This window comes from Salvia splendens, chromosome 9, assembly GCF_004379255.2.
Source record: "Salvia splendens isolate huo1 chromosome 9, SspV2, whole genome shotgun sequence".
Taxonomy (NCBI): domain Eukaryota; kingdom Viridiplantae; phylum Streptophyta; class Magnoliopsida; order Lamiales; family Lamiaceae; genus Salvia; species Salvia splendens.
The window spans coordinates 15998545-16018386 of NC_056040.1; the positions used below are offsets into that span (position 1 = coordinate 15998545).

Consider the following 19842-nt stretch of genomic DNA (forward strand, 5'->3'; position numbering starts at 1 on the left):
CACCTTATACGATCAGATGACATGATCCGACGGCCATAAGCCTATCCCACACTCTCTAAAAACCCTAACACAGCGGAACATGTTCACAACATTTCTCAACAGAAACCAAAATCAAATGGCAAACCTTAAGGTGTTCTTCGACATGACCATCGGCAGCGCCCCAGCCGGCCGGATCGTGATCAAATTGCAAAAGTTTAACCATAAGATATCATATAAGTGTGCCACAACCTATTACCCAATAGTCAATACAAAATCATCGGTGAGAAGTTTCATCCAAAATTGATTGAAAGAATACACCCGTGATCCTACACCTCATACGATCAAATGATATTATCTGACGGTCATAAGCCTATCCCATACTCTCTAAAAACCCCAACACAACAGAACATGTTCACAACATTTCTCAATTGAAACTAAAATCAAATGGCAAACCCTAAGGTGTTCTTCGACATGACCATCGGTAGCGCCCCAACCGACCGGATCGTGATCAAATTGCTAAAGTTTAACCATATGATATCATATAAGTGTGCCGCAACCTATTACCCAATAGTCAATATAGCATCATCGGTTAGAAGTTTCGTCCAAAATTTGGTGAAAGAATACTCCCGTGATCCTACACCTCATACGATCAGATGGCTTGATCCGACGGTCATAAGCTTATCCCATACTCTCTAAAAACCCTAACATAGCAGAACATGTTCACCACATTTCTCAACAGAAACCAAAATCAAATGGAAAACCCTAAGGTGTTCTTCGACATGACCATCGGCAGCGCCCCAGCCGGCCGGATCGTGATCAAATTGCAAAAGTTTAACCATAAGATATCATATAAGTGTGCCGCAACCTATTACCCAATAGTCAGTACAACATCATCGGTGAGAAGTTTCGTCCAAAATTTATTGAAAGAATACACCCGTGATCCTACACCTCATACGATCAAATGGCATGATCCGATGGTCATAAGCCTATCTCATACTCTCTAAAACCCCAACACAACAGAACATGTTCACAATATTTCTCAACAGAAACCAAAATCAAATGGCAAACCCTAAGGTCTTCTTCGACATGACCATCGGCAGCGCCCCAGCCGACCGGATCGTGATCAAATTGCAAAAGTGTAACCATAAGATATCATGTAAGTGTGTCGCAACCTATTACCCAATAGTCAATACAGCATCATCGGTGAGAAGTTTCGTCCAAAATTTGTTGAAAGAATACACCCGTGATCCTACACCTCATACGATCAGATGGCATGATCCGACGGTCATAAGCCTATCCCATACTCTCTAAAAACCCTAACACAGCAGAATATGTTCACAACATTTCTCAACAGAAACCAAAATCAAATGACAAACCCTAAGGTGTTATTCGACATGACCATCGGTAGCGCCCCAGCCTGCCGAATCGTGATCAAATTGCAAAAGTTTAACCATAAGATATCATATAAGTGTGCCGCAACCTATTACCCAATAGTCAATACATCATCATCGGCGAGAAGTTTCGTCCAAAATTTGTTGAAAGAATACATCCGTGATCCTACACCTCATACGATTAGATGGCATGATCCGACTGTCATAAGCCTATTTCCATACTCTCTAAAAACCCTAACACAGCTGAACATGTTCACAACATTTCTCAACAGAAACCAAAATCAAATGGCAAACCCTGAGGTGTTCTTCGACATGACCATCGGCAGCGCCCCAGCCGGCCGGATCGTGATCAAATTGCAAAAGTTTAACCATAAGATATCATATAAGTGTGCCGCAACCTATTACTCAATAGTCAGTACAACATCATCGGTGAGAAGTTTCGTCCAAAATTTGTTGAAAGAATACACCCGTGATCCTACACCTCATACGATCAGATGGCATGATCCGACGGTCATAAGCCCATCCCATCTCTCTAAAAACCCTAACACAGGAGAACATGTTCACAACATTTCTCAACAGAAACCAAAATCAAATGGCAAACCCTAAGGTGTTCTTCGACATGACCATCTACAGCGCCCCAGCCGGCCGGATCGTGATGGAGCTCTTCGCGGACGTGGTGCCGAAGACAGCGGAGAACTTCCGCGCTCTGTGTACAGACGAGAAGTCCGACAGCTCCGGAAAGCCCTTCCACTACAAAGGATCGTCTATCCACCGCGTGAGAACTTCATGTGCCAAGGCGGCGACTACACCTTTCGAAGATGAAAACTTCGTGAAGAAGCACACCGGCCCCGGCACGCTCTCCATGGCCAACGCCGGCCCCAACACCAACGGATCTCAATTCTTCATCTGCACCGCCAAGACCGAGTGGCTCGATGGTAAGCACGTCGTGTTTGGGCAGGTCGTCTAGGGCTATGACGTCGTTAAGGAGATCAAGAAAGTTGGATCCGCCAACGGAAGGCTCTCTAAGCCCGTAATCATCGTTGATTGCGGTGAACTCTAGTCATCGTAGTAGATCTGTTGTCGTAGTAGTAGTAGTGTGATCTGTTGTCGCATAGTAGTAGATCTGACTAGCTGCTTTGTAATTTCTGAATCATCTTTGTTTCTAATTATGGCATGTTAATCCCTCTTTCCAATTAAGTGGATTAATATTTATCTAGAATTATTTTCAATATTGCACATTTTTTAGATAATAATTTTGCCTTTTTAATAAGGTCTTTGAACAACATATAGGGACTAGAGCAGAGAGATTCCAATCCGTACAAGAAAGCTAGGAACATATTGAGATTTCACTCTACAAATTTCTAAGTAGAATTATTGGCGTATACATCATTTATGGTTTTATTCTTCAAATAAGTAAATTTCAATAGGTCAGATACAATCTTCAATCATCCATTTATTTTATTAGATTTGTTTGATTTAATGAAAATAATTAAGATTTGGTGTATTGTTTGGCGTACAATACAAAATAAGGGGTTGTGCCGATTTTTTTTCTCAATTCTATTTATGTAGTTGGATAGCCCAATTTTTGCTCCGTCAACATCGAATTAAAATATATGCAAAAGAATTAAACTTCTTCTAATTTGACCGATTACGAACTCAAGTTATCAACCTGTGGCTTTTTCCAATTGCATACAGAATTTGACACGGAAAAAATAGCCATTCATTCAACCGGAGAAAAAATCGGAAAAATGTTCAAATGTCCATCTGAAATAGAACATCAAAAAATTGTGTAAATAATGTTTTGAGCAATACCAACACTTAGCATCTTTCATACCATAAACTGCATTAAACAATTTTGCCGTAAAAAAACTGCTTAAATCACCGAAAAAAGTTCAATAAAGAAAAAGCTAAGAAAATAAATGGGATTAGTTTTAATTTTTGAAGCTCACTAAAAACGAAAGATAAAAATTGAGGAATGTTGAAGATGAGTATGGAGCTCGAAATCTTAAATTTGCTTTTAATGGCGGTGACCGCTCTGAATGTTGTAAGTTTAACCGATGTGTTGTAAATTTGGTGTGACAAGTAGCTACTTCTATCATCGTTTTTACACATTTTTTTAGATTTAAATGAAAAATGGCTCATGTTATGGCTTCAACCCTTGATCAAAGTTTATATTTTGCTGTTATAGCTTAGTTTACTTAGCTGTGTATTTTTTACAGTAAATTAGTTTATTCATAGACGAATCGTGTAAGCAATCAAGCCTGCTAGTTTGCTGCATACACGAATTGACGAAAATCAACTCTTTTAATATTTATTATTTTATTCTTTCTTTTACTTTATTATTTCTTCAATTATTACTACGTAGTAAGGTATTGCTTGGTTTGCTAGAAAAAATAGTAGCAAGATATAATCTTGGATTAAATTGTGTGATTATTTAGTAGGTGACTATGACTAATTATCACATAACTATCTATCAGGATTAAGTCATGAGATTCAATCTCATGAACTAAATATATATAATTACAAATCTAATTATGCGATATAATCTTGTAAACCGAACACCAATAAGAGTATTGTATAAAATTTCTTCTGCTTTATTCATTTTTTATTTATCTACTTTATAATCCCGCATACTTTATTTTCTCTACACTTAATTCACTGAACATTATTTTCTTAAATTTTACTCCCTCTGTCCCACCTAAGATTACACATTTTTCTTTCTAGTTTGTCTCAAATAAAATGACACAAATCTATTTTTGAAAAGAATAAAGTAATTTTCTCTCTCCAATTAATACACGCAACCATTTTATTTCTCCAATTAATACAATCAACCATTTTATTTCTTCAATTAATATATCCAACCACTTTTTCTCTCCAATTAAAATATTCAACTTTCTTTCTCTCTTTTTGATATTTACACCTACATTTTTTTTCTTTAAAAAACAAATTAGCTAACAACTCTAAGTCATGTGCCGACTAAAAAATGCATCATCTTAATTAGCGGGCATATCTGAAGAGATTATAATTATATAATGGTGACATTTTCGGTTTAAACGTTATTAGTTTGAAAATTTTATTGGTATTTTTAAAAGCTTATGACATTTTTTATACAGTCTTTTACTCCCTCCGTTCCATTCAAGATGGCCACATTCTTGAGTGGCACAAGATTTTAGGAAGTGTTAGGTGAAATAAAGTAGAGAGGAAAAATGTAGTTGGATATTTTAATGAGTAGAGAGGAGAGAGAATGTTATTTCCAAAGTTGAAAAGTGGTCATCTTAATTGGGACAAACAAAAAACAAAAGATGTCATCTTGAATGGGACGGAGGGAGTATTATTTTTTAATTATTTTTTATTCTATATATAAATTAAACTCATTAGAATAATTTAAATAATCAAATTTATTAAAATTTCAAATTCAAATGAAATCATATACAAATAAAATTTATATATGAACTAAATAAAAGAAATTGAAAAGGGTGGAGCCACACCAGTCTTCTCTTATGTGTTCAGCAGCCAAATCACATCTTCCCACTATGCTTAGAGATGCCCACCGGTTCCGGTTCCGAACCGGAACCGTGGCAATTTTCCCGAACCGGAACCGTCGCAATTCGGGTCGCGGTCCGGTTCAGGTTCAAGATATTCCGAACCGGAACCGTCACCGAACCGGCGGTTCGGGACGGTTCGGAACCGGCGGTTAACCGCGGAACCGCCGGTTCGGGTGCTTATATCAAGGCATCGGGGATGGGGCCGACGGCGGCAGCTTTTCAGCTGCAAAACCGGCCGGTTTCGGCAGTTTTTTGGCGGTTAACCGGCGGTTAACCGTGAAAACCGGCGGTTTTACCCGGAAACCGGCGGTTCCGGCGGTTTTCTGCCAAAACCGCCGGTTTTCCGAAAATTCAATTTTTTTTTTCAAATTCGAATTCTTCCATAAGAGTTTCTCTCTTCAATCCCCCAATTCTCTCTCTTTGTCTCCAATTTCTCGTTTGTGCTATCGTGCTTCCATTTAATTACGCAAGTGCTACTCTTATTACGCATTGTTATACACTTATACTTGTTCCCGTAGTTCTATAAGTTGTCTTTCTTTCTCAATTGCTAAAACAAAAAAATATATATTATTCCATATTTCTACATTTCTACATAGCAATATGTCATCATCCCGAGAACTACGTGGGCTTTGATTCCTCAATAAAATTGTGGATACGTAGGCAACTCAACTTAAATTTGAAAAGTTTAACTTTGAAAGTTTAAGTTGAGCCCAAGCCCTTTTCAATTTCCCCCCCCCCCATTTCATGTTTTTTTTAATTTACGTTCCCGAGTCCGACGACACTTGTAAATTATATTACATTGTTGTATGTTGTATATATGTAGTTGTAGTTGTAGATGTATATGTATTGTAAATTGTAATGTATTGTTGTCCGTTACAACTCAAACTCAATAAAATTGATATCATTTTCTCCTTATTCGTCGTATTTCTATTTGAATTATACATTGTCTTGTACTCTTGTTCCAAATTGTTGTATAAATCCAAATTTTAAATTAAAAAAAAAAAAATCGAACCGCGAAACCGCCGGTTCCGAACCGGAACCGCCTAAACCGCCGGAAAAACCGGCGGTTCCGAACCGGATCCGGAATCGCCGGTTTTCGAACCGGAACCGGAACCGTGAAATAGCCTCACGGTCCGGTTCCGGTTCCGCCTTCGACCAAACCGGAACCGGCGGTTCCGAACCGGAACCGTCCGGTTCCGAACCGTGGGCAACACTAACTATGCTACTGGACAGTCATTTTATATTTAAATCTACACAAAAAATTATATTGAAATTCATAACAGAAGAAAAAAGCTTGCGAGCGTCTCTAATATAGCAAGCATAATATTGGTTGCTTCTAGATTCATTCACTTGTTAATTTTACTTTTACACTAATTATAATTATATTAAAATGTTCAAAATCCAATTTGGGTACATTCCAAAAACTTCCAAATTCAGTTTTTTGACTTTTCAAAATCTTCCAAATTCAGTTATGAAACCTTTGTAATGATTTGATTAGTGGGATCCCGTAATAATTAATAATATTCCAAATTTGGACATATACACATATAGTATATATTAAAGTCAATAAATATTTTTACGAATATAACTCTTTGAAAAACCTCATCGGCTATATATGTAACGAACCCATCTCAACAGAATTCATCCATCACACACACAAAAATAAAAGAGAAATTATCATATCAAGCAATGGAGAAAACAATTATTTTGTCCTGCATCCTTCTTGTCCTCTCCTCATGCGCAAGCACAGCCCTCTCAAAGTCCTACTGGAAAAGCTCAACGTACAAGGCAGTCAAGCTGCATAAAACAAACCTCCGTTTCTTCATCCACGATATCCTAAGCGGATCCAACCCGTCCGCAGTCCGTATCGCCGGCCCACCCGGGCAGAACAATCCGATTGGGTTCGGGTCCGTCTACGCCATCGACGACGTTCTGACGGAGGGGCCGGAGATCACGTCGGCGGTGGTCGGAAACGCTCAGGGGATGTATCTGTCTTCGAGCCAGGGACAGATTCCATCGTTGGTGTTGTACGTGGATCTCGCATTCACTACGGGGAAGTTCAATGGGAGCTCGTTGAGCGTGTTTTCGAGGAATCCGATAACGGAGAATCCTCGTGAGATGGCGGTGGTTGGAGGAAGAGGAAGGTTTAGGAGGGCTCAAGGGACTGTTTTTGTCAAGACTTATTTCTTGAACAATACTAATGGAGATGCTATTCTTGAGTATGATGTCGAGGTTGTTCATCCTTGAATACTGAAGTTAGGGTTTCTGGCTTGCTGTTTTTTTTGGGGTTTCTGATTTATTTGTGGTGCATTGCTCGGTCTACATCAAAATCATATTGCAAATCTTTGTTTTGTCCTACAATTTCCAATAAAACAACCATAAGAGTCATATAAAAGTAGTCGATTAAAGTAGTACTAGCTAGTCCTACTATTTTATTGTGCATACCATCCCTACATTTAATTATTCAATTGATAAAGAGAGCAGTAAAATCTCAACTCTTTGTATTTGTAAATTCGCCAAATGATAGAATGGGCCTGAGTAGAGGTCTCCAAACCGAACCGGCCTGGACGAACCGGCCCGGAACTGTCACCGGCGGTTCCGAACCGGAACCGGAACCGGAACCGGAACCGTCGGCGGCGGTTCGAACCGGGACCGGAATCGCCCGAACCGCCGGGCCGGTTCAGGTTCACAAAAATTGAAGAACCGTAACCGGCGGTTCCGAACCGCCGGTTTGGCGGTTCCGAACCGCCGGTTTGGCGGTTCCCTACACCTCCCGACACCTTTTCAGGCCTACTTCCTAGCCTTTTCAGAAACCGCTCCCCCGGCCGCCGGTTTGGCCAGAAACCGTTGACGGAAAACGCCTGTTTCGGCCGAAAAACCGCCGGTTTCGGCGGAAAACCGGCGGTTCCAACGGTAATTTCAAAAATTTGAATTTTTAAAATCGACAAAAACCGCCGGTTTCCACCGAAAACCGGCGGTTCCGGCGGAAAACCGGCGGTTCGGCCGTTTTTTCAAATTTTTTTTAATCACAATTTTCCCCTATAAATAGGCGCAAGTTCTTCCGATCAAGCCAAATAGGTAAGCAAGGTAAGAGAACTACGTGGACTTTGATTCCAAAATGCAATTGAGCATTGATGATACGTAGGCATCTCAACTTAAATTTCAATTTAATTTTTAATTTAAGTTTAAATTTAAGTTGAGCTCAAGTCCTTTTCCTTTATTTCTTTTTTCTCCCCTTTGTTTCGAATATGTAATTTTGTAAATTGTAATCAAGACTTTAAGTCTTTTGTAATTTATAATTTTGAAGTTGTAATTTATAATTTTGAAGTTGTAATTTCTAATTTTTACGTTGTAATTTGTAAATTTTAAGTTGTAATTTTAAAGTTGTAATTTGTAATTTTGAAGTTGTAATTTGTATCAATAAAATTGCATTTGTACATCGCTTTATTCTAATTTTATTTATGCAAATATATTTACATTTTTTACTTGAATTACAAATTTACAAAAAAAAATTAAACGAACCGCCGAACCGGCCGAACCGGCCCGGAATCGGCCCGGAACCGGATTTGCACCGACGGTTCCGCGGTTCACGAACCGGAACCGCCGAACCTTGGGGGCCGGTTCAGGTTCCATCATTTCTCGAACCGGAACCGGCGGTTCCAAACCGTGAACCGCCGGTTCCGAACCGTGGTGACGTCTAGGCCTGTGGCCAATCGTTTCATGTTTGAAGCGATTTTAATCAAATTAGCTTGATTATGGCCGTTAGCTATGTGTTATTGTAGGTTGCAATGTTACCCGTTACACATTGATGTCGAATAAAATATAATCCTCTCTCCGTCCCAAAAGAATATGCATTTTGAGTTCGACATGAGTTTTAATGCAAATTGATAAAATAATTTAGGTAGAGAGAAAAAGTAATTAAAACATTGTTAATAGAAAATGACCACACCTCATTAGAGAAAAAAGAATTTTCAAAATTAAAAAATACATATTCTTGTAGGACAGACTAAACAAAAAGTACATATTCTTGTGGGACGGATGTTGTATGTCATTATAAGAAAATATGGGGCTTAATTATAGTATCTCAATGTTCTTCGAAGATTATAAAAAATACACGATTTGAGTTCCAAGTCCATTAGCGACCTTTTTTTTTATTCATCTGTTAACAATACTATTAATGAGTCTCACACTACTTTTTACTCAGTATCTTATTTACTCCCCCATCCCTGAAAGTTTGTCCTATTTTTCATTTCTGCCCGTCCCACAAAGTTTGACTCATTTCACTTTTTTACCATTTTTTGTAGTGGACCTCATATTTCACTAACTCATTCCTACTCACATTTTATTATAAAACTAATATATAAAAGTAGGACCCACTCTCTACTAACTTTTTCAACTCACTTTTCATTACATTTCTTAAAACCCGTGTCGGGTCAAAGTAGGACAATATTTGGGGGACGGAGGGAGTAAAAGACAACACCTACAATCCTTTATTTCTTAAACAACGCCAGGAAAATGCCACGAGAGATCGGCTAAGGGTTGCCAAATCTCGCCACAAGAGATCGGCTAAGGGTTGCCAAATCTCGAATATAGATCTTCCTGGAGTTGGGCGTGGGCGGTGGAATGGCACATCGTTGTCAGACAATGTAATCGCTTGCGAAATGACGCCGGTGCACCTGGCGTGGGGGACAACTTACTGTGGAGTTGTCGAGGGTATCACCGTCGAACCAATTTTCCACTCATGGTCCTTCGTCTTCAATTATCATGTTGTACATGATAATACACGATTACATGATGTTGGTGAGGTTTTGCACATACCAAAAACGACCGGAGCTTTGACAATCACGAACTGTGCTTGTAGAATCTCAAACGCTCTTTCCACATCTTTCCGAGTAGCCTCTTGCCTTTGCACAAAAAGAACTTGCGGCATGTCTTCACGAATCATGAAGGTCAGTCATTTCCGATAGATACCATCGGCGAGATAGTACCCCATGTTGTATTAACGGCCATTGACCGTGAAGGATATCGTTAGTGCTATACCTTCTAAAACTTGAAATAAGAGGTCGAATTGGTTAAGGACGTTGATATTGTTGTTCACCTTGGGGACCCGTCCTATCAAAGTAAGAACTATACTAGGGTATTGTAGTTGGAACTTGTATAATCATAACTGTGAACGTACATCCTTGGAATTCTCTTATCTCTATACTTTTATCTCCGTGATTTATTTGCATCTATTTGTTTATTGCTTTCAAATTGTTCTTTGTTTTCAAAATTCTCAAAATCTTTCGGTTTTCCAAATAGTAATTGCGTTTTAGTAGGAGGTAGCCAATTTGTGATTGTTTTCCTCGTGATCGATATCCGGTACTGACCTTTAGTTATACTATTCCTACTTTGTATACTTGTAGGTATTTATAGTGCTAATAAAAAGTGTATCACCATCATCATGTTATTAGAAATCAATAAAAAATTTCACCAGTGTCGATGATGCTATATTCGGTGAAAACTACCACTATTTATTGGCAATGTCATCTTCGGTTAAAATTTCTATTAGTTTCAAATTGCATGGTAATTGTATTTTTCTATTGATTTCAAAGTTCTCCTCCCGTCTCACAATAAGAGTCTTGTTTTGTCATTTCGGTCTATCTCACTATACAACTCATATTTCACTTTTACCATAAATGATAAGTATGCCTCACATTTCACCAACTTATTCTACTCATATTTTATTATAAAACTAACATATATAAGTGAGACTTATATTCCACTAACTTATGCAACCCACTTTTCTTTATATTTCTTAAAACATGTGTCATAACCAAATATGACTACTATTGCGGGACCAAGTGAGTACTATATAGTAGTGGTAGTTGTCACCGCATATGACATTGCCGATACCGATGAACATTTTATTGGTGTGGTTTTCAACTGCGTCGTCGTAGAAATATATTTTTTCCATAAAATAGTTCCTGAAGCATTAGGTGGTGCAATTGGTTGGCCGTGCAATTTGCAGATTTATTAATTTTTTGTGGATTTTCTCATAGTTTGTCTGATTCTTAATTCATTTATGTGTTTTTCTCACACTTCTAATTTTTTAATTTTAAATTATACTCCTATTGTATTAAATAGTGATATTTAAATACCATATTTAAATCAATTAAAATCTTCAATAATTCAATTCATCATTAGTGAATTGAATATGATTAACTGAAATTCATAAAAGTTTAATTAAACCCAAAATCAATAGAAGTCTTCAATTATTTAAGTTAAGGTTCAACCGAGTCCTATCATATACTTCATTTGTTCCTTGTTAATAAAACACTTCTTTTTGGTACATAGATTAAGAATAGTGTGTTAAGTGGGTGATGCATAAAGTAAAAGAAATAAATGAACTCAATTATCTTGGAATTTTCCAAAATAGAAAAATGACTCAATTAACTTGAAACGCAAGAATCACAACTAAATAATGACCTTTATACATTTAATTCATGACATTTTATAAAATCTGTCAGCATAAATATCTTATCAGCATTTTTATGTTTATTTGTCATTACTATTTGCTTTTAATAAAAAATGGAGTTAATTTTTTTGTTTGAGCATGTCATGTATTTAGCATGTGTATTTCAATTTTTTATACTTCTTCCGTCCAATGGTAAGTGAATCACTTTTTTATACACGAGTTTTGTAAAAATTATACTCCCTCCGTCAAAAAGTAGTTGAATATTCTAATGATGAGATGTGAGAGATGAATTTATTTCTAAATATAGAAAGTGTAAATCTTGAATGAGACAAACTAAAAAGGGAAGTTGGACATCTTGAATGAGATGGCGTGAATGATTAATAGTTTAAGCGGAGTGAGAGGTACATTATTTTATATGTTACTTTACTCTCTCTTATTTGACTATTTATTATCACTTTTCCGACACTCGTGCAAAAAAGAAGTGTATTACTCCTCTTGCAATACCCGCTTCTTTTATTGTCCTTTTGCTGTTAAAGTGTAATGTCGAACTAGAGAATTTTCCCTCTCTTGATTAGTGTTTCGAATGGAATTCGTTACTTCCCTTTGTTGATACTAATGTCGATAGTTCAAGAAAACACAAATTTAGTAAGAATCGAACAAACTAGAACAACATTATACATTTACAAAATATAGCACTGTCATGAATAAGGACCTTATTCCCGAACCAAAGTATTCACTTACACCACGATCAATACATTCAATTACATGTCTAAGTTCATATGGACTTAAATTGAAGAAGAGAAAAGAATATTGGATGCTTGTGCAAATATTCATGAATGAGCAAAAGAAGAAAAAAGAGAAACTAAAATCTCTTCTTTTGCTACACTTTGGGCCTCTTCCTTTCTAGGCCAAACCGATCAGCCACAGCGAGCCCGAGGGCCCGGGGCAGCAAGTCCGTCGCGAGCAGCAGCTTGGCAGCCATGTTCTCTCCCAACCGCCCCAGTCAAACAAGAAACATAATTACAAGAGTCCTTTTGTCCCAAGCTAAACACCAAGCTACATTAAGTATAAAGTGCTACAAAATCATGAAAACGAAGATATGTTGCATATGGAAACAAAATGAAAATCAGCTCTTTTAATACCCATGAGTACACTCTCACAACCAACAAAAATGTCCCTGCAAGAGAATCAAGAGTTATTAAATCACCTATATAAACCCCTCAACACCACCTTGAACACCCTCCCACCAAAGGGGAGCTCTTTCACACCTTTTCATAACTCCCCAACAGGTAACTCTTGCTCCATCAAGTCTAGATGTTTTCTTTCATGTCATCATGTAGAAGTAATAGAACTAGAACCACAAGCTACTACCGTTACACCGAAAATCACTAGCAAATAAGTATGCACATCAGGGGAAACTTCATGTCTATGCAAGCCCTCCAATTTGTGTAAGACGAACCCAATTTGTGTAAGACGAACCCTACAGCCATCTTGTAAACCATAACTCTAAACCTAACTTCTAATGCAAATCTATCTCATGCTTGATGGATCCGCGAATTTTTGATGTTAGTAAATGCTGGAAGATGCAGATCACGACACAATGAATTTACGTGGTTCGATTTACTGAGGTAAATCTACATCCACGGGAAGAAAAGAGGGATGGATCCGCGAATTTTTGATGTTAGTAAATGCTGGAAGATGCAGATCACGACACAATGAATTTACGTGGTTCGATTTACTGAGGTAAATCTACATCCACGGGAAGAAAAGAGGGCAGAGTTGTATTGCTTGATCTGTTTTCTACAGCTTACAATACAGACTTGCTATTTTATATTTGATCTCTAGAAAGCGAGAGAGTCTCACCCTATCTATCTGATCTAGGTTCTATTTATACATTGAACCAAGATCGTTGCATGCAGCCATTTACTAGGTAGTGGATGTCGTGGAGATCGTGGCGATCTTGCATGGGTCCACTATCCTGCATGAGTTAATGACTGCTTGACACCACTAAATAGATCGTGGGTGTAGTGGAGGTGGAAATCCTGCATGAGTCCACTATCTCCTAGTTCGGTCGAATACTGAGACCGAACTGCTGAATTATTGCCGAGCAGCTTTTGCCGATCTGAGAGTAGAGCTTGATGCCGACCTGAGAGCAGAGTTTGATTGGTTGGCTTTTACCGAGCTGTAGGCTGGGGCCGAACTCTTTGGTTGTGCCGAACTGATACTCTTTAGTCATGCCGAACTGATACTCTTTCTTGGGCTTTAGGCTGATGGGCTTTACTGCTGTTGGGCTTGTTTAGTACGTACTCCATCACTACCCCCCCCGGAAAGCGAAGTGAATTACTTCGGCATTCTGGATAAAGGTACGGGGTAAGTTGATGTTTGTCCTCGGTCTTATGAAGTGAACTCTTCTTTGACCGGACTCGTCTTTGGTCTGATGAAATAAACATCTTTGACCGGACTCGTCTTTGGTCTGATGAAATAAACATCTTTGACCGGACTCGTCTTTGGTCTGATGAAATAAACATCTTTGACCGGACTCGTCTTTGGTCTGATGAAATAAACATCTTTGACCGGACTCGTCTTTGGGTTGATGAAATAAACATCTTTGACCGGACTCGTCTTTGGTCTGATGAAATAAACATCTTTGACCGGACTCGTCTTTGGTCTGATGAAATAAACATCTTTGACCGGACTAAGCTTGTGTCCTAATTTGGCGAGTTTTATCGCTCGGATCGGACTTTCCGTTGTCCTAATTTGGGGATCGGACTTTCCCTTGTCCTAATTCGGCGAGTTTTATCGCGTGGATCGGACTTTCCCTTGTCCTAATTCAGGCAAGTTTTATCGCGAGAATCGGACTTTCGTTGCAGTTCGTTTCAGACGAAGTGCTTGATTCTTAAGCTGAATTGCGGTCTTGTATCCTCTTTAGAAGCTTGGACTTCACAATCGTTGGCTTATTGCAGTTCGTTTCAGACGAACTGCTTGTTTAAGCTGAATTGTGGCCTTGTATCTTCTTTAGAAGCTTTGACTTCACAATTGTTGGCTTATTGCAGCTCGTTTCAGACGAACTGCTTGTTTAAGCTGAATTGTGGTCTTGTATCCTCTTTAGAAGCTTTGACTCACAATCGTTGGCTTGTATATGTTCTAAGAAGGGGATCAGCCTTCGAAGAACAAGATACCTCAGTAACATTTGTAAGAGACGACACGCACAGAGAGACAAAACACACAGACAAAACGCACAGAGACAAACAAAAGACCAAGCAAACCACAGAAAGCACATTGACCAAACAGGACTCAAGACTGACTGACCGGACTGTCTCTTACAAATGGAACTTTTTGAGGTTGGAAATGTGCCATGTTCGGGGTACCTGTTCTCCTGACATGTGAGCCAATTTGTAAGACCCTTTGCCGAGGACTTCTGACACCCGATACGGACCTTCCCATGTGGGTTCGAGCTTGCCCAGCTTTTCTGCTCGGCTTACTTCGTTGTTTCTCAAGACGAGATCTCCCACTTGAAATTGCAGCTTCTTCACCCTTTTGTTGTAATACCGGGCTACTTGCTCCTTGTACTTGGCTGCTTTTATGCATGCCAATTCTCTTCTTTCTTCGGCAAGATCTAGCTCGGCTCTCAGTCCGTCGTCATTCATTTCTGCTGAGAAATTTAGAGTTCGGGGACTGGGTATGCCGATCTCCACCGGAATCACGGCTTCAGTGCCGTACACAAGACTGTACGGAGTTTCACCGTTGGAGGTTGTGGGTGTAGTTCGGTAGGACCATAGGACTTGAGGGAGATTTTCTACCCATTGTCCTTTGGCTTGTTCTAACCGAGCTTTTAACCCTTTCACCAGGATACGATTTGTTACCTCCGTTTGTCCGTTTGCTTGTGGATGAGAGACCGAAGTGAACCGCTGTTGAATATTCAGCTCTTGGCACCAATTCTTGAACGTCTTGTCGGTGAACTGAGTCCCGTTATCCGAGATGAGGATGTGGGGTATGCCAAATCGGCACACTATGTTCTTCCAGACGAAATCCAATGCCTTCGAGCTCGTTATCGTAGCTAATGGTTCAGCTTCCACCCACTTCGTAAAGTAGTCCACGGCAACGATTAGGAATTTCATTTGCCGAGGAGCTTGAGGAAGTGGTCCCACTGTCTATGCCCCATTGCATGAAAGGCCAAGGGCTTTGCATAGTGTATAGATCGGTCTGCGGCATCCTTGGGACATTTGCATGAATTTGGCACTTCGTACACTTCTTGACGAGCTGCACTGCCTCTTGTACCATGGTTGGCCAATAATATCCCCATCTCAGAACTTTCTTAGCTAAAGCTCTGGCTCCGATGTGGCTACCGCACGATCCTTCATGAATTTCTCTGAGGATGTAGTCCGTCTCTTCTGGCCCTACGCACCGCAATAACGGCTGAAGGTAAGACTTTCTAAATAGGACTCCTTCATGAAGTTCGTACCGAAGTGCTCGGCACGTGATCTTCCGAGCTTCTCTCTTATCCTCGGGCAATTGTTCTTGATCCAGATACTGCAAGATCGGCGTCATCCAGTTCGGCGAGCTGGATACTGAATGTACCTCGGCTTCATCAATGCTTTGATGCATTAATTCTTCCGCCTTTGAGCTCGGATCTGAGGCCAACTTACTTAAGGTATCTGCTCGGCTATTTTCCGCTCTGGGAATGCGGATTATCCGAAAATAGGAGAAACTTCGGCTGATGCTTTGCGCTTTGTCCAAATACTTCTTCATTCTCTCGTCACGAGCTTCACTTGTACCCAACATGTGATTTACTATGACTTGTGAATCATAATGGACTTTGAGAGATTTGACGAGCAGACTTTGCGCTAACTGGAGTCCGGCCAGGAGGGCTTCGTACTCGGCTTCATTATTAGTAGTGGGGAATAGGAACCGAAGTGAGTAGGTTACCTCGTGTCCGTCGGGAGCGACAAGTAAAATACCAGCTCCACTTCCCATCTTGTTTGAAGCTCCATCTACGAATCCGCTCCAGCAGTCCGGCGGCTCTACTTCGGATTCCAAGGGCTGTGCTAGTTCGGCGTTGGCAGAATTTTTCTGTTCGGCAATGACAGGGATTGCTTGATCGAACTTGGCCTCTGCAAGAAAATCTGCCAAGGCTTATCCCTTGATGGCTTTTCGAGGTAGGTACTCGATTGAGTGTTCTCCCAGCTCTATGGCCCATTTGGCGATTCTGCCTGATGCTTCTGGCTTGGTCAAAACTTGCCGAAGAGGCAGATCGGTTAAGACGCATACCTTGTGAGCCTAGAAGTATGGCCGCAGTCTGCTTGCTGCATTTACTAACGCCAGAGCAATTTTTTCCAGAGGTTGATACCTTGTTTCTGGACCTCTTAATGCTCGGCTTGTAAAGTAGATGGGAAACTGCTTTAGGCCTTCTTCTCGTACAAGCACCGCGCTAATGGTTTGATCGGATGCCGCTAAGTATAAGAAAATCACTTCGGCATCTGTTGGAGCAGAGAGATTTGGAAGCTCGGCTAAATAACTTTTGAGCTCGTCAAAAGCCTTTTTCTGCTCTATGACTTCAGAGACGATTTAGTCTTCTCGGCAGGGAGAGCGTCAATAGTTAGGATTACTCCATCATATTGCGGCTCGTTATCGTCTTCGGGATCCCGTTGCCTTTTCGGATCCTGAGGAGCGCAGTTCGCACCTCCCTGCTTTTTGTTCCTTTTCGGCTGCTTGCTTTGGTATTTTTTTAACGTCCCTGCTTTCACAAGGGCATCAATACCTGCAGCCAAATGTCGGCACTCCTCGGTATCGTGACCGTAGTCTTGATGGAAGGAGCAATATTGATCCTGAGGTCGGCGCGCGGCCGATTTCGTCATCCGCCTTGGTTTTTCGAACATATCGGAATGTAGTTCGAAAATTTCCGCTCTTGACTTGTTTAAGGGTACGAACTGAGCGGGCGGCTTCTCAGGATTGAGACGTGGCCCCAATCTGCCTTGTACCGGTGCCCTTTGAATTCTTTCAAAAGGAGTTCGGCGAGGAAGCCTCTGATCGCTATGATCGGGCTTCTTTTCGTCTCCTCCAGATGAGCTGTCTAAAGACCGTTTTCGACGGTCTGCCTCATCGGCACGGGAGAACTGGTCCGCAATGTCCCACATCTCTTGAGCTGTTTGCGGACTGCATTCCACGAGCTTTCTGTAGAGAGCTCCGGGCAGGATTCCATTTTGGAATGCCGAAATGACAAGTAGATCGTTGAGATCATCTACTTGTAGGCATTCCTTGTGGAATCTCGTCATGAAGTCGCTGATCCTTTCGTCGCGACCTTGACGTATAGAAAGCAGCTGAGCCGAAGTGATCCGGGCTTCCGCTTTCTGAAAGAACCTCCTGTGGAAAGCATCCATTAGATCTCGGTAAGATCTAATGCTGCCTTGGGGGAGGCTATCGAACCACCTTCTCGCGTTCCCGATAAGCAGCTCGGGGAACAGCTTGCACATATGGACCTCATTGAGACCCTGGTTCGCCATGTTATACTGATAGCGTCCCAGGAAGTCATGAGGATCCACCAACCCGTCATAAGTCATTGACGGTGTCCGGTAGTTCCGCGGCAAAGGAGTTCGGGTGATATCGTCCGAGAACGGAGTCTTTAATGCTCCGTACATGGCGAACCCGATATTTCTTCGGTACGGAGGAGATGGAGTTCTCCTGTGGTTCCGGTACCGAGGAGGAACAGGAACATGTCGGTGTTGAGGATTCTTTCTCCTGGAAGACACGTCACTACTGCGGTAGTGACTTTCATGTCTGGATGAGGAGGGAGAATCCGCCGTTGTCTTCTCCGACTGTTGGCTCTTCTGCAGGAAGGTTAAGAACTCCTCCTGCTTCTCGGCCAAGAACAGCTTGACAGCTTCATTTAAATCGGGCTGCTGGGAAGACTCGGTGCGATGACTCCTGGAGTGGCTTGTTCCTTCTTCGTGAGAACCGGAGGTAGATGTCTCCCGAGGCCGTTTTTCAGACCTGCGAGCTGGACTAGCTTCCTCACGGTTATCACGAACGGTATTACGGGTAGTATGTGATCTGGTATGCATTTTTTTTTTTTTGGGGTAGAAAAAGGGTCAAAAATTCGCTTTATCACAAATTTGGTTCTCTGTTTCCCACAGACGGCGCCAGTGATGGATCCGCGAATTTTTGATGTTAGTAAATGCTGGAAGATGCAGATCACGACACAATGAATTTACGTGGTTCGATTTACTGAGGTAAATCTACATCCACGGGAAGAAAAGAGGGATGGATCCGCGAATTTTTTTATGTTAGTAAATGCTGGAAGATGCAGATCACGACACAATGAATTTACGTGGTTCGATTTACTGAGGTAAATCTACATCCACGGGAAGAAAAGAGGGCAGAGTTGTATTGCTTGATCTGTTTTCTACAGCTTACAATACAGACTTGCTATTTTATATTTGATCTCTAGAAAGCGAGAGAGTCTCACCCTATCTATCTGATCTAGGTTCTATTTATACATTGAACCAAGATCGTGGCATGCAGCCATTTACTAGGTAGTGGATGTCGTGGAGATCGTGGCGATCTTGCATGGGTCCACTATCCTGCATGAGTTAATGACTGCTTGACACCACTAAATAGATCGTGGGTGTAGTGGAGGTGGAAATCCTGCATGAGTCCACTATCTCCTAGTTCGGTCGAATACTGAGACCGAACTGCTGAATTATTGCCGAGCAGCTTTTGCCGATCTGAGAGTAGAGCTTGATGCCGACCTGAGAGCAGAGTTTGATTGGTTGGCTTTTACCGAGCTGTAGGCTGGGGCCGAACTCTTTGGTTGTGCCGAACTGATACTCTTTAGTCATGCCGAACTGATACTCTTTCTTGGGCTTTAGGCTGATGAGCTTTACTGCTGTTGGGCTTGTTTAGTACGTACTCCATCAATGCTCAAACCCCTAAAAATCTAAGAATATTAATCAAAGTGGGATAAAACGGAGATCTTATCTTTGAAACCGAGGGGCTGCCTAGGAGACCACCGGTGATGGCGAGGCCACGAGGGCAGCCGCGGGGACTCCACGGGGCAGCAGGTTCCCGGCTGAACAGCTCCAGCAGCGGCTGTCCGCCTGTGCAACTGGCAGCAACGACCAGTGAGGCGGTAGCTGCAGCGGCAGGGGAGGAGGCCGAGAAGGGGCTGCTCAAACCCGAACCCGACAGACGGGGCAACACCGGGCAGCAGCAGCTCGGTCAGGAGCTTCCGCCGTGTCTGGCAGCGGCGGCAGTGAGCGTTTCGCCGGAGGAGGCAGGCGGTGAGAGGGGAAGCAATTGGCGGAGAGAGAGAGAGAGAGAGAGAGAGAGCGAGCCGATGGCGAGAGCGGGGACAGCGGCAGCGTCGACCCTGGTACCGGCGGTGCTCCGGCGACCCTGTGGCGGCGGTTTGCCGAGAAGAAAGGGCAGAGAAGAGTTAGACTTAGGGCTAGGGTTTGCCCAATTGTTCAAATTT

The 19842-nt window shown here is 41.4% G+C and overlaps 1 protein-coding gene and 1 pseudogene across 1 annotated transcript; both read left to right on the plus strand.

The window, feature by feature from the left end:
* Window positions 1–1962: 1962 nt before the first annotated feature.
* Window positions 1963–2430, plus strand: LOC121747071 (annotated as a pseudogene).
* Window positions 2431–6594: 4164 nt separating this feature from the next.
* On the plus strand, window positions 6595–7257 carry LOC121747716 (dirigent protein 4-like). Its single transcript, XM_042141798.1, has one exon. The coding sequence runs from the start codon at window positions 6605–6607 to the stop codon at window positions 7160–7162; it is 558 nt and encodes a 185-aa protein (XP_041997732.1). The 5' UTR covers window positions 6595–6604; the 3' UTR covers window positions 7163–7257.
* Window positions 7258–19842: the final 12585 nt, after the last annotated feature.

Bases quoted from the DNA above. Each gene is read 5' to 3' on its own strand.
- LOC121747716 (XM_042141798.1), top strand. From the start codon at position 6,605: ATGGAGAAAACAATTATTTTGTCCTGCATCCTTCTTGTCCTCTCCTCA.